Here is a 15,002-nt window from a genome sequence, read left to right as displayed (position 1 = left end):
TATTTGTCATTATAATTTGTAAAGCTTCCATGTAACTTTATTTTATGATTATATGAAGACTGAGGATAATATATTTGTGAATAACTTTGACGTGCCTTATGGACTGAAATGCCTTTGCTTAATTGATTTAATTTATTTGTTTTTTATTTTGTTTATTGAATTTTGTTCAATGTAACTGTTTATGTTATGCATATGAGTCTCCCAACGAGAGATTTTGTAAATTGCTTTTTTTTGTAAATAAGTGTGTTCAATAAAAAAAAAAAAAAAAAAAAAAAAAAAACAAACTCGATTGTCAAACGAATGAACCATAAATTAGCTATTCCGTCTGGAATTGTGAACGTATTTTGGAATAAAGTCTCTTAATATGTGTCTGTGGGAAAAACCATACTTGTCAAGTTTTCTTTTTAAAACAAATATTCAATTGTTTATGAAGGATAAATAGGCTACAAAATCAGACATTTGTAAATTGTGTGTAAATACAGGATACACGCTGTAAACCTTTGAATTTGTGTAGTTTGTAAGACTGTTTATATGCACTTAAAGGTCAGGAGTCACGGATCTTCAGCGGAGAGAGATGCTTTTGTTGAGTGTTTGTGTGTTTTATAACATGATAATAATGAGAAAAAGTTTTCCCCCCTTATTTTATTCAGAGCTGTCAATCATCCGGCAGGCTGTTGTTCCGCGCATGCGCAGTGTGGCCAGACTCCGAGTCCGCAGCTGTGGTCGAGTTACTCCTGGCTCCTGTCCCGCAGATCAGATGAGTAAATCTGACCAGATCTGAGCTCATATAACCGCTTTCAGCAGGTATGTGTCTCCATTAGTGATTACACGCACTTTTACGAGATGTATTTGTGTTTTAGCTCGAATGCTGTAGAGTTTGACTCTGAATCTTCAGTTTGACGTTCAGCAGATTCACTTTAGCCTACTGTATACGAGGGCATATTAATAATTTGAGGACACTTGGAGCTGTCAGGACATTTAAGGAGAAATATGAACCTGTTTTATCTTCTTTTACTCGAAGAATAACCTCGGAGGCCTCAAGCTAACGGCTACATGTCAATTAACAACAATATATAAGCTTAAACATGACAACACATGATTAAACAAAATACAGTGACAATTGATTATTATTAATGAGCTAGTAATAGTTGTTTGTTTATTTTCTGTCTTTTGTGTAGTTGTTTTTGAGCTCCCATATGTAGAAAGTAGTAGAAACAACACAGAAACAGATACATAATGATGTTTTAAATTAAACAATTCTGTATAACATTAAGTGTAAAGTTATTGTTTGCGATAATTATTTGATCTTAAGATCTTAATCTGTCATATGCGTGTGAATGTTTTGCAGGTTATATATATATATAAACAGTTACATAAAAAGACCTTAATAATCATTGAAATTTGCGTGTGAAGAGCAGGGCTCCTCTAAAAGTTTTAAGTTTGTGAGTAGTTGGGTTTAGCCCGACCTGACCTCCAAAGCACTGATGTCACACACACCCGTCACACAACGGACAATGCGTCACACACACCTGTCACATAAAACCCGCACGATGCGTCACACACACCCGGACGATGTTTTACTCACACCCGTCACACATCGGACAATGCGTCACACACACCCGACCGGATGATGTTTCACTCACACAGGTCACACACATCCGGACGATGTTTCACACATCGGGCCCTGAGATCCGCAGGTGTAAAGTCGGAGTAAGGTCAGAGTAAGGTCAGAGTAAAGTGAGAGTACAGTGAGAGTAAAGTCAGTGAAGTGAGAGTAAATGACGCCAGGAAGGTCACAGAGGTCATCCAGAACACATACAGGGGTCAGAGAGAAACAGAAAGCCTCTCACTTCAGCCTGGACGCCAGACGCTTCAACGACAGGAACCGATCCTGATTCTGAGCCAAACACAGAGAGCCGGTCCGAACGAAACCTGGAAAACACACACAAATGCCAAAGCCGATAACTTTATAACACGAAGCACATGTGAAATGCTGTGTTTGGCGCGATGGATCTGTGTTCTTCTGATCGTGTCAGTGCAGTCAGATCAACAATATCACTGAATGTTAATGTTTGTCATCATGTTGTGTGTGTTGTGTGTGTGTGTGTGTGTTGTGTGTGTGTGAAGGTGCAGAGCCATGCGCAGCGGTGCGTGGAGCGCCCGGACTCTGTCCCCTGTCCTCCTGCCCCGCTGGTTCTGTGATGCCGGAGTCCGACCCGCTGGTCAGAGATCGGGCCGGTTCTTCAGCTCGGATCCTCCCGCTGCTCTTCCTGCGCACGCGCGTGTCATCATCTGTGGAGGCGGAGTCGTGGGAACATCAGTGGCCTATCACCTGTCCCGACTGGGCTGGAGGGAGATCGTGCTCCTGGAGCAGGGCAGGTGATCATCCATCCATCCATCCATCCATCCACACACCCATCCATCCACCCATCCATCTATCCATACATCCACCCATACATCCATCCATCCATACATCCACCCATACATCCATCCATCCATCCATCCATCCATCCACCCACCCATCCATCCATCCATCCATACATCCATCCACATACCCATCCATCCATCCATCCACATACCCATCCATCCACACACCCATCCATACATCCATCCATCCACACACCCATCCATCCATCCATCCATCCACACACCCATCCATCCACCCATACATCCATCCACACACCCATCCATCCATCCATACATCCATCCACATACCCATCCATCCATCCATCCACATACCCATCCATCCATCCACCCATCCATCCATCCACACACCCATCCATCCATACATCCATCCACATACCCATCCATCCATCCATCCACATACCCATCCATCCACACACCCATCCATACATCCATCCATCCACACACCCATCCATACATCCATCCATCCACACACCCATCCATCCATCCATCCATCCACCCATCCACACACCCATCCATCCACACACCCATCCATCCACCCATCCACACACCCATCCATCCACACACCCATCCATCAACCCATCCATCCATCCATATATCCATCCATCCATTCATCCATACACTCATCCACCAATCCATCCATCATTTCTGACTTTATAAGCCATAATTTATCATTAATAATGTCATTACCTGTGTGTGTGTGTGTGTGTGTGTGTGTGTTGTAGACTCGGAGCCGGTACGACGCGCTTCTGTGCAGGAATAGTCAGCGTTGCTAAACCTCTTTCTATTGAGAGTAAAATGGCAGATTATTCGAACACTCTCTATGAGCGTTTGGAGGAAGAGACGGGCGTTAAAACAGGTGAGATACACCATTACTCCATGATCCATCGCTTCCCGGAGCGCCAAACACGTTTCACATGTGCTTCGTGTTATAAAGTTATCAGCTTTGGCATTTGTGTGTGTTTTCCAGGTTTCGTTCGGACCGGCTCTCTGTGTTTGGCTCAGAATCAGGATCGGTTCCTGTCGTTGAAGCGTCTGGCGTCCAGGCTGACGTGAGAGGCTTTCTGTTTCTCTCTGACCCCTATATGTGTTCTGGATGACCTCTGTGACCTTCCTGGCATCATTTACTCTCACTTCACTGACTTTACTCTCACTGTACTCTGACCTTACTCTGACCTTACTCTGACCTTACTCCGACCTTACTCTGACCTTACTCTGACCTTACTCTTCTGGAAGTATGTTCTTCATTCTGGCAGTTCCCAATGAAATAACTACATGAAAGTTATGGAGCAACAGTAAATGTGGCCACTCTTTAGCACAGGTTGATCTGTGTGTGTGTGTGTGTGTGTGTGTAGGGTTCTAGGCGTGAGCTGTGATGTCATCAAGCCCAAAGATGTGTCTGGGCTCCACCCGCTGGTGAATATCCATGATCTGGTGGGAGCTCTTCATCTGCCCGGGGACAGTGTGGTCTCTCCGCCGGATGTTAATCACGCGCTCGCGGTGGCGGCGGCGGCTCACGGTACGACTAACGCCAAACACAGCATCGCAGTCTCACAAGCGTTACCTGGCGTTTCATTGGTCTCTCTCTCGTGTGTCAGGCGTGCAGATTTACGAACACACCAGTGTGAACCAGGTCCTGGTGAAGGACGGGCACGTGACGGCGGTGGAGACGGACCGCGGAGCCATCCAGTGCGAGTACTTCGTCAACTGTGCCGGACAGGTGCGTCTCTGCACGGGCTCCACACACACACACACACACACACACTCTATTTTATTGCTATTTTTTATTCAGTCTTAATTGTTTTGTGTTTTATCAATACTAATTGAAATGTAATGTTACTATATATGAACTATTATACTACTAACTCTATAAAGGAATATAACTCTTTAAAGGGACACTATGTAACTTTTTTTTCGATGCATCATCAATCCTTCTCCCAAAACGTGTTTTTGTGTCACCCTGACTCACTATGGTAAACCGTAATAAGTGCTATATTGTAGATCCTAGATCAGACGAGTAGTTTTGCGTTAGAATTTTGTATCAAAATATCCAAAAACCACTCGCACAGTGTTATATATTTATTTCAAATGTGTGCTTACATTATCCTAAATGCAAAAAACTCACGCATGGCGCTGATATGTGTCTCTCTTTAGCACTTGCTTCACACCACAGTCATGATAAAACATCAATATATTCACGCATGTTACAACCCTGGCTCTAGGGATGCAACATAAAGGACACAAAGACAGAAATCTGCCAATCAAAATTAAAGTTTATTTTAATATTAAAAGAAAGAAAAAAGGACTGTAGGAACAACGCCCTGCAGCAGCAAGAGGATCTCTCAGCAAGAGGATCTGCGTCCTAGATTTAAGTAGCTCCCGTCAGGTGACACCAATTAGCCAGTTGATTGCAGGTGATCTACTAGGGAAAAATGCAGTGACATCCAGATTATAACACTCACACATAACACGCATCCATAAACATTATTAGATCAGCATGACCACGGCATGTTTAAATTGTCATTTTTGGGGCTCAGAAAAACGCGCTGTGTGAGTGTGTGCCCTTTAAATGCAAATGAGCTGCTGCTGCCGGCACAGGGGGCGGAGCTTCACGAGCTCGCGCTCAGTCTCTCATGATGATAATATCAGAAACTCTCAGTAACGTGTTCATTTCCAGTCGGACGATAATGCCTACAGAGTCAGTGTGCTGTATAGAGATGGGACAGGTGTAGTTTAGTCATTTAATTACTGTTATTATAACGTATTTGTCATCTGCTTGTATGTATCCATTATTTATTAATAGCCTATTAAATGTCTGCTGTTTCGGACCAGGTCCGAATGATGATCAAACATATACTGATGAGTTTAATAAAGTTTATTGTACATCACACAAAAGATGAAGCTTCAGTTTTCCTTCAGAAAATCACTTTAAGAGCTGAGTAAACACAGTAAGTTCATGAGTTGAGGGAGCGTTCCTGTGGGCGGACGACGCTAGTCAAAAAACTGTCCTACTGACGTCATTAAAGAAGGAAGTAGAGGGATGTAGTCCAAACGGGCCGTTCGATGTAGGCTACTTCTGTTCAAGAAAATATCTCGCTTTGAGCTTTATAATTTTACAGATACTCTAACAACAACATTACACACTAAATAAAGTTTGAAACATGGGATCACGAGGAACGGGACCTTTAAGCCTAATAATAGTGAATGCTTTTCGACCACTAGAGGGCCGTAGTGTACCTTTAAAATAAAATATGTTGAAAAGATGTTGATATGTTGTTGTTGTTTTATCATCATTTGGAAAATGTTTTGAGTACTGCTAAACGTGTAACATTTTATTATGCTATGATGTAAATGTACAGTGATTGATTGGTGTGTGTGTGTGTGTGTGTGTGTTTCAGTGGGCGTATGAGCTGGGTCAGAGCAGCGAAGTCAAAGTGTCTGTTCCTCTACACGGCTGTGAACACTTCTACCTGCTCACTAAACCCCTGCCCGAGCCCACACAAGCCGACAGCCCAGGTGACACACACACACACACACACACACACACACACACACACACACACACACACACACTCCTGTTTTAGAGCATTACTAACCCCACTGCAAAAGCTGGTGAAGAAGGTGTGTGTAATGCAGTGTGTGTGATATGTGTGTGACAGTGTTTTAATATTCAACAATATTATTGATCTGTGTTGTATTACGTTCATGCTATCACTGAAGCTGCTTTGATCCAGTCTGTATTGTAAAAAGCACTTTATAAATAAATGTGACATGACTTGATATGTGTGTGTGTGTGTGTGTGTGTGTGTGTGTGTGTGTGTGTGTGTGTGTGTGTGTGTGTGTGTAGTGGTGATGGACTTCGACGGCAGGATCTACGCTCGCTCCTGGAACGGGGGAATCCTGTCCGGAGGCTTTGAGAAGAACCCGAAGCCCATCTTCACTGAGGGCCGGAACCAGCTGGAGATCCAGAACATGCAGGAGGACTGGGACCACTTCGGTACAGTAGATGATGTCACACACACACTCGTACACTGCGAGGCTCATCGGTGCGGTCAGCAGTGATAACTCACTCGTAGGCTTATAAACATATAATATATTAAGTAAACAGGCAAAAACAGAGAGAGCATGTGTGCAACGATGAAGTCAAGACACATTCATTACTGCAGCACGTCATTATTCAGGAAACTGAAACGGGAAAGGAAATGGCTCAAAAAATGAAGTCACTGTTTTAAATGTACAATACATACATATCTCTCAGCAAAACTCATGGCTAGGGGATTATGAACATTAGGAGTGAGGGGGAATTTCACACACCTAGCTTTGGGAAGGTGTGTGTGCGTGCCATCATACAGTGAGGTGTGTGTGTGTGTGTGTGTGTGCTCAGTATGTGAAGATATCTCCAGCTCGTTCTCTGACTTTTATTCTTTATGACCCCTCCACTGTCTTCATCCGTCCTTGTCTTCTCCTTGAACTCTTCGTGTTTTGCTCGCCCTGACTCAAAAATGAACTCACGTTATCTTCTAAATTGCAGTTCTTGCTGTTCTTGTTAACGCTTGTTGATGTGAACTGGTGTTGTGTGTTGCTCAACCGCTGAGGGCTAACTATAGCAGAGCTGTGATCGTCTCATCTTTCACACGCTCGGGAATGTCTGTTGTGTCATAATGACCCACACACTTCACTGCCGCTAGTCTGACGCAGGATACGACACCGCGAGCGAAGGTCACGGCCTATTCATCAAAACCAAAACACTGATTTATCATGCTTTAGTGTCATGCATGTTTGTAGATTAGTCTGTAATTTGCACTGAAATGGACCTTCCCGAAACTCTTCCCTGGGTGTGTAAAGGCTTTGTTACTTCAGATTGGATAGTTAAACGTGTGTATGTTAATGGTTTCAATGATTCGTAAATGGCGTGCATGCCTTCACAGTTGGTACAATCCTGCCCTCTACAGGACTGGGACTCTTACATCATCACCAGAGTTGCAGCTTCTCTGATTATGATGAGATTAAAGGGTTAGTTCACCCAAAAATGAAAATTCTGTCAGTATTAGTGTTCCAACCCCGTAAGACCTTCGTTCATCTTCGCAACACAAATTAAGATATTTAAGATATTAAGATCGCTCCTGCATACTAGTCCATAGGCTTCTTGAGGGAATGACTCTTGATGGCCTCGAAAAGTCATTAATGACATCGTTAAAATAGTCCAAGTGACTACAGCGGCTCAATCTTAACTTTATCAAACGACGAGAACACTTTTGTGCGCAAAAAAACAACAAAAATAACGACTTTATTTCAACTATTGGTTTATTTCTCCCTCTGCGTGAGTCAGGTTACTAGTTTAATAGCGTAAGCTTCTGTTATTGTACGTCACACGCATCACACACATGACCAGCGTCGGCCAATAGTGAGCCTTCGTGTGACGTAGCTTTACGCAATCACACTACGTTAACTGACTACAGGCCCATGGAGAAGGAAGTGAAAAGTTGAAATAAAGTCGTTATTTTTGTTTGCTTTTGCGCACAAAAGTGTTCTCGTCATTTGATAAAGTTGAGATTGAGCCACTGTAGTCACTTGGACTATTTTAACGATGTCTTTAATGACTTTGAGGACAGCAAGAGTCATTCCCTCAAGAAGCCTATGGACTGTATACAGGAGCGATCTTAATATCTTAAATATCTTAATTTGTGTTGCGAAGATGAACGAAGGTCTTACGGGGTTGAACAACACGAGGGTGAGTAAATACTGACAGAATTTTCATTTTTGGGTGAACTAACCCTTTAAGTCATTTGAAATTTGAATGAGTATGTTTTCATGCTGATAGTTCTCTGAATCTCTAATTAACATTAACTGTGTTTGCACAGAAACACATGTATGGTCATATTGTGAGTGTTGTGGTTCCCCGTAGAGCCCATGTTGAGCGCTCTGCTGCGCCGGATGCCTGGGCTCGAGGCCTGTGAGATCCAACAGCTGGTCAACTGCCCAGAATCCTTCACTCCGGACATGCGCTGCCTGATGGGAGAAACGCCGGGAATCTATGGATACTTCGTGTTGGCGGGCATGAACTCGTCCGGCCTCTCGTTCGCTGGCGGCGCGGGGAAGTGAGTCAACAGCTCTGCTGGACGTCTCTTCATCTTTGGGTTTGATCAGTTCCCATCAGCTTGTTTGTCCCGCAGATATCTGGCGGAGTGGATGACGTACGGCTATCCCAGTGCTAACGTGTGGCCGCTGGACATCAAGCGCTTCGGGAGCCTGCAGAGCAGCCGCACGTTCCTGCGCCATCGAGTGATGGAGGTCATGCGTGAGTGTCAGCCGCTCTCTCTCACATGACCTCAGCCGCTCTCACTGACGTGTGTGTGTGTGTGTGTGTGTGTGTCCACCAGCGCTCCTGTACGGACTGAAGGTTCCCCGCTGGGACTTCCAGACGGGCCGGCAGCTGCGCACGAGTCCGCTGTACGACCGGCTCGACACACAGGGCGCGCGCTGGATGGAGAAGCACGGCTTCGAGAGAGCCAAGTACTTCGTTCCCGCCGGGAAGGGTGAGCACCAGTGCTGACCATGACCTGCTCCCAGTTTAGCTTATCTTCTGTCACTATCGGTTCAATGATGGGTTTCATTCTACAAACCCAGTCAAATATTTGGACACGCATACTTAAAGATACATACTTAAAGCACTTTTATGATGGATAGATGCACTTTTATGGACAGAAACAGCCGTTCACTGCCATTATAAAGCTGGACTTTTTTAATAAACTGATTCGTCTGAAAGAAGAGTGTCATACACACCTCGGATGGGCTCAGGGTTAGGGTTAGGGAGTAAATCATGGGCTAATTTTCATTTTTGGGTGAACTATCCCTTTAAGATTACCATTTTGCGTGTTTTAGATGGAAAATGTGATTGAGCAGAAAAATGTTTCTACTCTACTACATTTGAGTCTCTTCAATGTGACAAAGTGTTTATTGTCCAAACCAGCATCCATATTGAAGAGATTAGCACGGGTGCAGGTTAGCGATGAATGATCTGCACGCTTTACCACGTTGAGATATGAAAGCGCATGTCCAGCTGTGCCGTCTCCAGTCTCAGAGCTGTTGGTCTCGAATCCTCACAGATTTACTGGCGCTGGATCAGAGTAAGACCTTCTACAAGCCCGACTGGTTTGATATCGTGGGAGCGGAGGTGAAGTGCTGCAAGGAGGCGGTGTGTGTCATCGACATGTCCTCCTTCACCAAGTTTGAGCTCACGGTGAGTCCGTTCATCCCTCCACCGGCGTTTCAGTAGGGAATAAGATAAGAAAGGTGAAAGTTTGACTTTTTATCTCACAATTCTGAGAGGAAAAATCTGAATTGTGAGTTAAAAAGTTGCCATGACCTTTTTATTTTCTTATTCGGTGGCTTCCATATACCACCTTCGCCAGTCTTCAGATGGCGTGTGTGTGTGTGTGTGTTTCAGTCTGCGGGCGACCAGGCCCTAGTCCTGCTCCAGCGTCTGTGTGCGAATGACCTGGACGTGCCGGTCGGACACATCGTGCACACGGGGATGCTGAACGAGAGAGGCGGCTACGAGAACGACTGCAGCGTGGTGCGCATCAGCAAAAACAGGTTCGCAAGCGGACACTTCCCTTAAAGCTGGGCTTTTGACATGCAGTTTAAAACATTCACATTATATGGCATTAACCAGGACAGCAGATCCAGCTGCGTATGCGAAGGTCACCTGACTCGGCTCATGCTCAGTTAGATCCAGATCAGTTCATTATTATTAATTCATAATAATAATAATAATAATTTGTTACATTTATACAGTGCTTTTCTGGGTACTCAAAGCGCTTAATTATTGACATCATCTGGTTCTGCCTCCAGTTTCTTCATCATTTCGCCCACGGATCAGCAAGTTCACTGCTGGTCTTGGATTAAGAAGCACATGCCCAACGACCCGCAGCTCCACCTGGAGGACGTCAGCTGGAAGTACACCGGTACCAACTCAACTAACATTGTGTTTTAAATCAGGAAAACTTCCATCAAAGCTAAGCTAGTTTTCCTTTTTATTATTTGTAAGAATTATGAAAGCATTTCAGTAGAAGTGATTTCTCAGCACAGTGTGAATATCGTGTCTGTCAGTCTTATAAGAGAATTAGGGAGTAAATGTCAGAAATGAGCCTTTACGGCCTGGGCTTGTGTGTGTGATGCAGTAATCGGTGTCATGTGACCCGTAGCTCTGAATCTGATTGGCCCGCGAGCCATGGACGTGTTGTCGGAGCTGTCGTACGTGTCCATGACCCCGGAGCACTTCCCCTCGCTCTTCTGTAAGGTGAGCCAAGCCCTTCTGCTTACTAGGCATGCCTAATAGCAGTCATAACTAATGAGCAGCATTTCCAACACAATATATTGTAAAACAAAACAAAATAAACGTCTGAGGAGTCGTGCATTATAAAAACAAATAAATCTCGTTCAGAGAAGAGCTTATGCTCAGAGAGGCTCGGACTCTTCAGAGATGTCTAGCGATCGCCATGTGGATGCAGCATCACAGCAAGAGTTTTAGAGGACGTCTAATGCCCCGAGAGACAGACAGACTATTGTAAAGGGATTTATTTTAAAACAAATGTTTTCCTTGATTCAGTGCAGCTGTGTTTCAGATGATGTGTTTGCTGTAGTAGTTTGCCTGTAGTCGCCGGCCGCCGTTAATCATCAATCCCTCAGACGCTCGTGCTCCTCACAGCTGTGATGGGCTGATGGTCACGAGCACTGGTCCCAGATCAGATCCTTCGAGGGACGGGGGGGGCGATGTTAAATGGGACGGTCCCGCCTACAAGAACTGTTCTTGTTGCCTAGCAACAGCTGCCGTTGACGAGCCCATTAACGCTTGTACTTTTATTAATCTGTCTGAAAACAAACCGGATTCACAGCCTTTATAAATACGATCACATTGGTCTATAAAATCACGCCTCAGTGATGACGTATGTCAACATTTGAACCTCTTTCATTTACATTTTTTATATCTGTATCATACGAGTAAGTTTAACCCCAGTATTTATTTTATCCGGCGCTTTATTTTAATGTGTCCTCGTTACTGTGTAATTAAACACTGAAGTACTGGGTAATATTAATGAACAACATGCACTTTAGGGTTAGTTGCATGCAGCTATGAACTTACTGAAGCAAGGACATGTAACGTGTAACAAGAGCACTGTAAAACCAAGTGTTACGGCGTGACCAGAGCGCAGTGCATTCTGGGTCGTCTGGTAAAGGATCCTGAGGCGTTTGTAGGCGTTCTGGAAATGCGAGTGTTTGATGCGGTTTCCTCACGCCTGACTGTGTGTTGCAGGAGATGAGTGTGGGATACGCCAACGGCATCAGGGTCATGAGCATGACACACACCGGAGAGCCCGGCTTCATGCTGTACATTCCCATAGAGGTAAACACACGGACCCTCACTGACATCATCATTACTGATATAAAACTGTGCTCATGGTACAAACATTAGCTGTGTTTCCACGGACCCGAATAATCCCACTGCAGTCGGACCCGCCGCACAATCGGCCAGATCGGATTCTAATCTCATTCCACATTAAGCGGGGTTTATTCCTTTTGTAATGGAAACACCCGATGGGATTGAGAACTGAGACTGAAAGGGAATGGCGTAATGACGCGTGACGTGTGGAATGAGCTGTTCCTCCCGTTGGTTATAGTGTCATAAATGAGTGTCCCGTCCTCCTGAAGTTCTCGTAGCGCTCCTCGTGTGTGGGGTGGAGAGGACGGCGCTCGCGTCCACAGAACCGGTTTGGGCTCTGACGATGAATACAGCCGCGCGGCTCAACGGTTCAGTGCTCGTTTGGACCCGGAATAGAGAAATATTAAGCTTTTATTGAGAGATATCTGCGTTTTAAAGCAAAGGAGGATGGACCTCTGTATTCGTGCAGTGTGCGCATGTCAAACGATTAAACCCGATCAGAAGCTTGTGACATAAACACATCAACCCGATCACTGTATGCATTAGCGTTCATGCAAACGCTGCGCTCGGGTCAACAGTGGGAATGAATGAAAGTGTCCATGTAAACGCAGCTACTGACTGTATCATAAGGAGCCGTCACATGGGACGTGAGTAAACGTTCAGCCTCTCTGTGACCCAAAGCCCTGAGATCTTGCTCTCCTGTTCCCAGTATGCACTGCACGTGTATAACGAGGTGATGTCAGTGGGGCAGAAGTACGGGATCCGTAACGCGGGCTACTACGCTTTACGCAGTCTGCGCATCGAGAAGTTCTTCGCCTTCTGGGGTCAGGACCTGGACTCCTTCACCACACCGCTCGAGTGCGGCCGCGAGTTCAGGGTCAAGTTTGATAAGGTGAGTCTCTGCCTCTCTTGAGTTCAGCTCTTTACATCAGACCACTCACACATACCCAGAATGCCCTGACTGCTACTGAGCAACATCCCAGCATGCTGTTCTTAAACCACGTCTAGTTTACGGTTACTGCTCTTTCTGGTAAAGAGTTGCCACAGCTCAGGACGTTTACACTGCAGGAGATATTCATATTTTGGTAATCCAGAGCTTGATCGTGTAATCGTGTCTGCTGGACAACGCTGATGAACCCTTTGTCGAGCTGAATATCATTTACCTAATTTGCTGTTTCTGTTATTGTAAATTTCCTATTATTATTATGCCATATTATTATATTATTTTATTCTACTCGTTTTCTTCAGTCAGCACAGGTGTTGTTTTTCCTTCCTGTCTGAGCTGATGCTTCTCCCCTTATTCACACAGTAAACACAGGGTTAATTCTGTGAAAAATGCTTTTGGAATGCTATTTTTAAGCATAACAATCTCATTTTTAAAATCAAATATCAGATTTACAAATTACACATTTTACGGTACAGTACGTTTCACAGAAAACAGCATAACATGGGTAAGGAAAACAAAAAATAAAATAAAATATGAAAGACAAGACAAGACGAAACTCAAATTGATGTTTTACTCAAATATTGAAAATCCTTCATGGACCTAATGGACTTTTTTAGAGTGTGTGGCGCTTCACCTATAAGAAAGCCTTTAGTAACACTTAACAGTTATTTTTTGCAACACCCTTTAGTTTTAGGGAAACCTAGAGCGTTTTTAAGGGCAAATAACACTTAAGGTGCTTTATCCAACCGGGCACTGACCTCTGAAACGACCCTCATAATGTGTGTGTCACTGACCTCCCGTAGGACACAGGCCTCCTCACACACTGACCTCTCTCAGGACACAGGCCTCCTCACACACTGACCTCTCTCTCCCGCAGGACACCGGGTTCCTGGGCCGGGACGCTCTGCTCCAGCAGCGGGTGGAGGGCGTGAGGCGGCGGCTGGTGATGCTGGTTCTGGAGGAGCACGACCGGGATCTGGATGTGTGGCCCTGGTGGGGTGAGCCGGTGTACCGGAGCGGGGAGCTCGTGGGCGGCACCACCAGCAGCGCCTACAGCTACAGCCTGGAGCGGCACGTGTGTCTGGGCTTCCTGAGCGCCAAGAACCCCGACGGCTCCCCGGCCCCCGTCACCCCCGACTTCATCAACCGCGGAGACTACGAGGTGGACATCGCAGGCCAGAAGTTCCCCGCTAAAGCCAAACTCTACCCCTTCAGCTCGCTCTTCACACAGCAGAAGCGGCGCAGGGAGGAGATGGAGCTCAGCAACTTCCAGAGCAAGTAGACTTGAGTGTGTGTGTGTGTGTGTGTGTGTGTGTGTGTGTGTGTGTGTGTGTGAGAGAGAGAGAGTCTGAGGAGCTCAGCAACTTCCAGAGCAAGTAGACATGAGTGTGTGTGTCTGTGTGTGTGTGTGTGTGTGTGTGTAAATGTTGTTTTTCCAACAGTTGATGGATTTGATTGATGAATTTCTAAACCTTTATTAATGTGCATCAAAGTTGCTGGTTTCGACAGCTAAAGTGGCATTTGTTTGGCATTAGAGTTATCTGAAAGCAAAATTCAAAAGCTAAACTCTATTGAATCGTCTGTTCCTGTGAATTGTCCAGTTATTTCTTCTTGAGTGATTGGCCTGTTCTGAGGTTTGTCACATGGTTTACAATAAAGGGGTTTGCATGGATATCAGACCCACGAGACAATCAACGTCCATTTGAAGCATTGGTTTTTAATTGGTGAGAACTGGAGAAGTATTTCCTCGTGTGTCTTTGTGCCACAATATTTTGTAATAAAAATACCAGACTAAATGAGGCTCTGAGATCATGTGAATGATTTGTGACGTTGATGAAAAATGACTGGTAGGCTGAAAAGAGTCTCGATGCTTTTATAAAGTGCAGCGTTTGACCGTTTGAAGGGTGAGGCACAGGCTGAGTGTGTGTGTGTGTGTGTGTGTGTGTGTGTGTGTGTGTGTGTGTGGGAATAAACTGCTCTGTCGTGGAAGATCCTGAAGAGACGGATTTGCACCTTACGCTTTGCTTGTACCTGTTGTGTTTTTAAATGTTAGATGAAGACATCAGGACTAAATGGACTATTATACACTATAAAGAATATCCTTCTGGATATCTTGCCTTTGTATTTATATTGTACAAATGTTTCATTGATTTTCTTGAATAAAAATGTAGGTCAAGAAATGACTCCTCG

General features: G+C 44.8%; 1 protein-coding gene across 1 annotated transcript; it reads left to right on the top strand.

Annotated features, from left to right (window-relative positions):
* The first annotated feature begins 656 nt into the window (after positions 1-656).
* Positions 657-14,995, top strand: pdpr (pyruvate dehydrogenase phosphatase regulatory subunit). The gene is made up of 18 exons (XM_039647481.2): positions 657-804; positions 2,128-2,379; positions 3,150-3,283; positions 3,395-3,476; positions 3,780-3,943; positions 4,023-4,144; positions 5,823-5,940; positions 6,272-6,421; positions 8,330-8,522; positions 8,598-8,722; positions 8,805-8,960; positions 9,531-9,664; positions 9,872-10,020; positions 10,279-10,391; positions 10,632-10,726; positions 11,741-11,830; positions 12,576-12,758; positions 13,690-14,995. The coding sequence occupies exons 2-18, from the start codon at positions 2,138-2,140 to the stop codon at positions 14,092-14,094; spliced, it is 2,655 nt and encodes an 884-aa protein (XP_039503415.2). The 5' UTR covers positions 657-804; positions 2,128-2,137; the 3' UTR covers positions 14,095-14,995.
* Positions 14,996-15,002: the final 7 nt, after the last annotated feature.

The sequence above is a fragment of the Pimephales promelas genome, chromosome 10 (genome assembly GCF_988280905.1).
Source record: "Pimephales promelas chromosome 10, fPimPro1.hap1.1, whole genome shotgun sequence".
Lineage (NCBI taxonomy): Eukaryota > Metazoa > Chordata > Actinopteri > Cypriniformes > Leuciscidae > Pimephales > Pimephales promelas.
The sequence above is the reverse complement of the archived record's forward strand: the minus strand, read 5'-3'. Positions and strand labels throughout refer to the sequence as shown.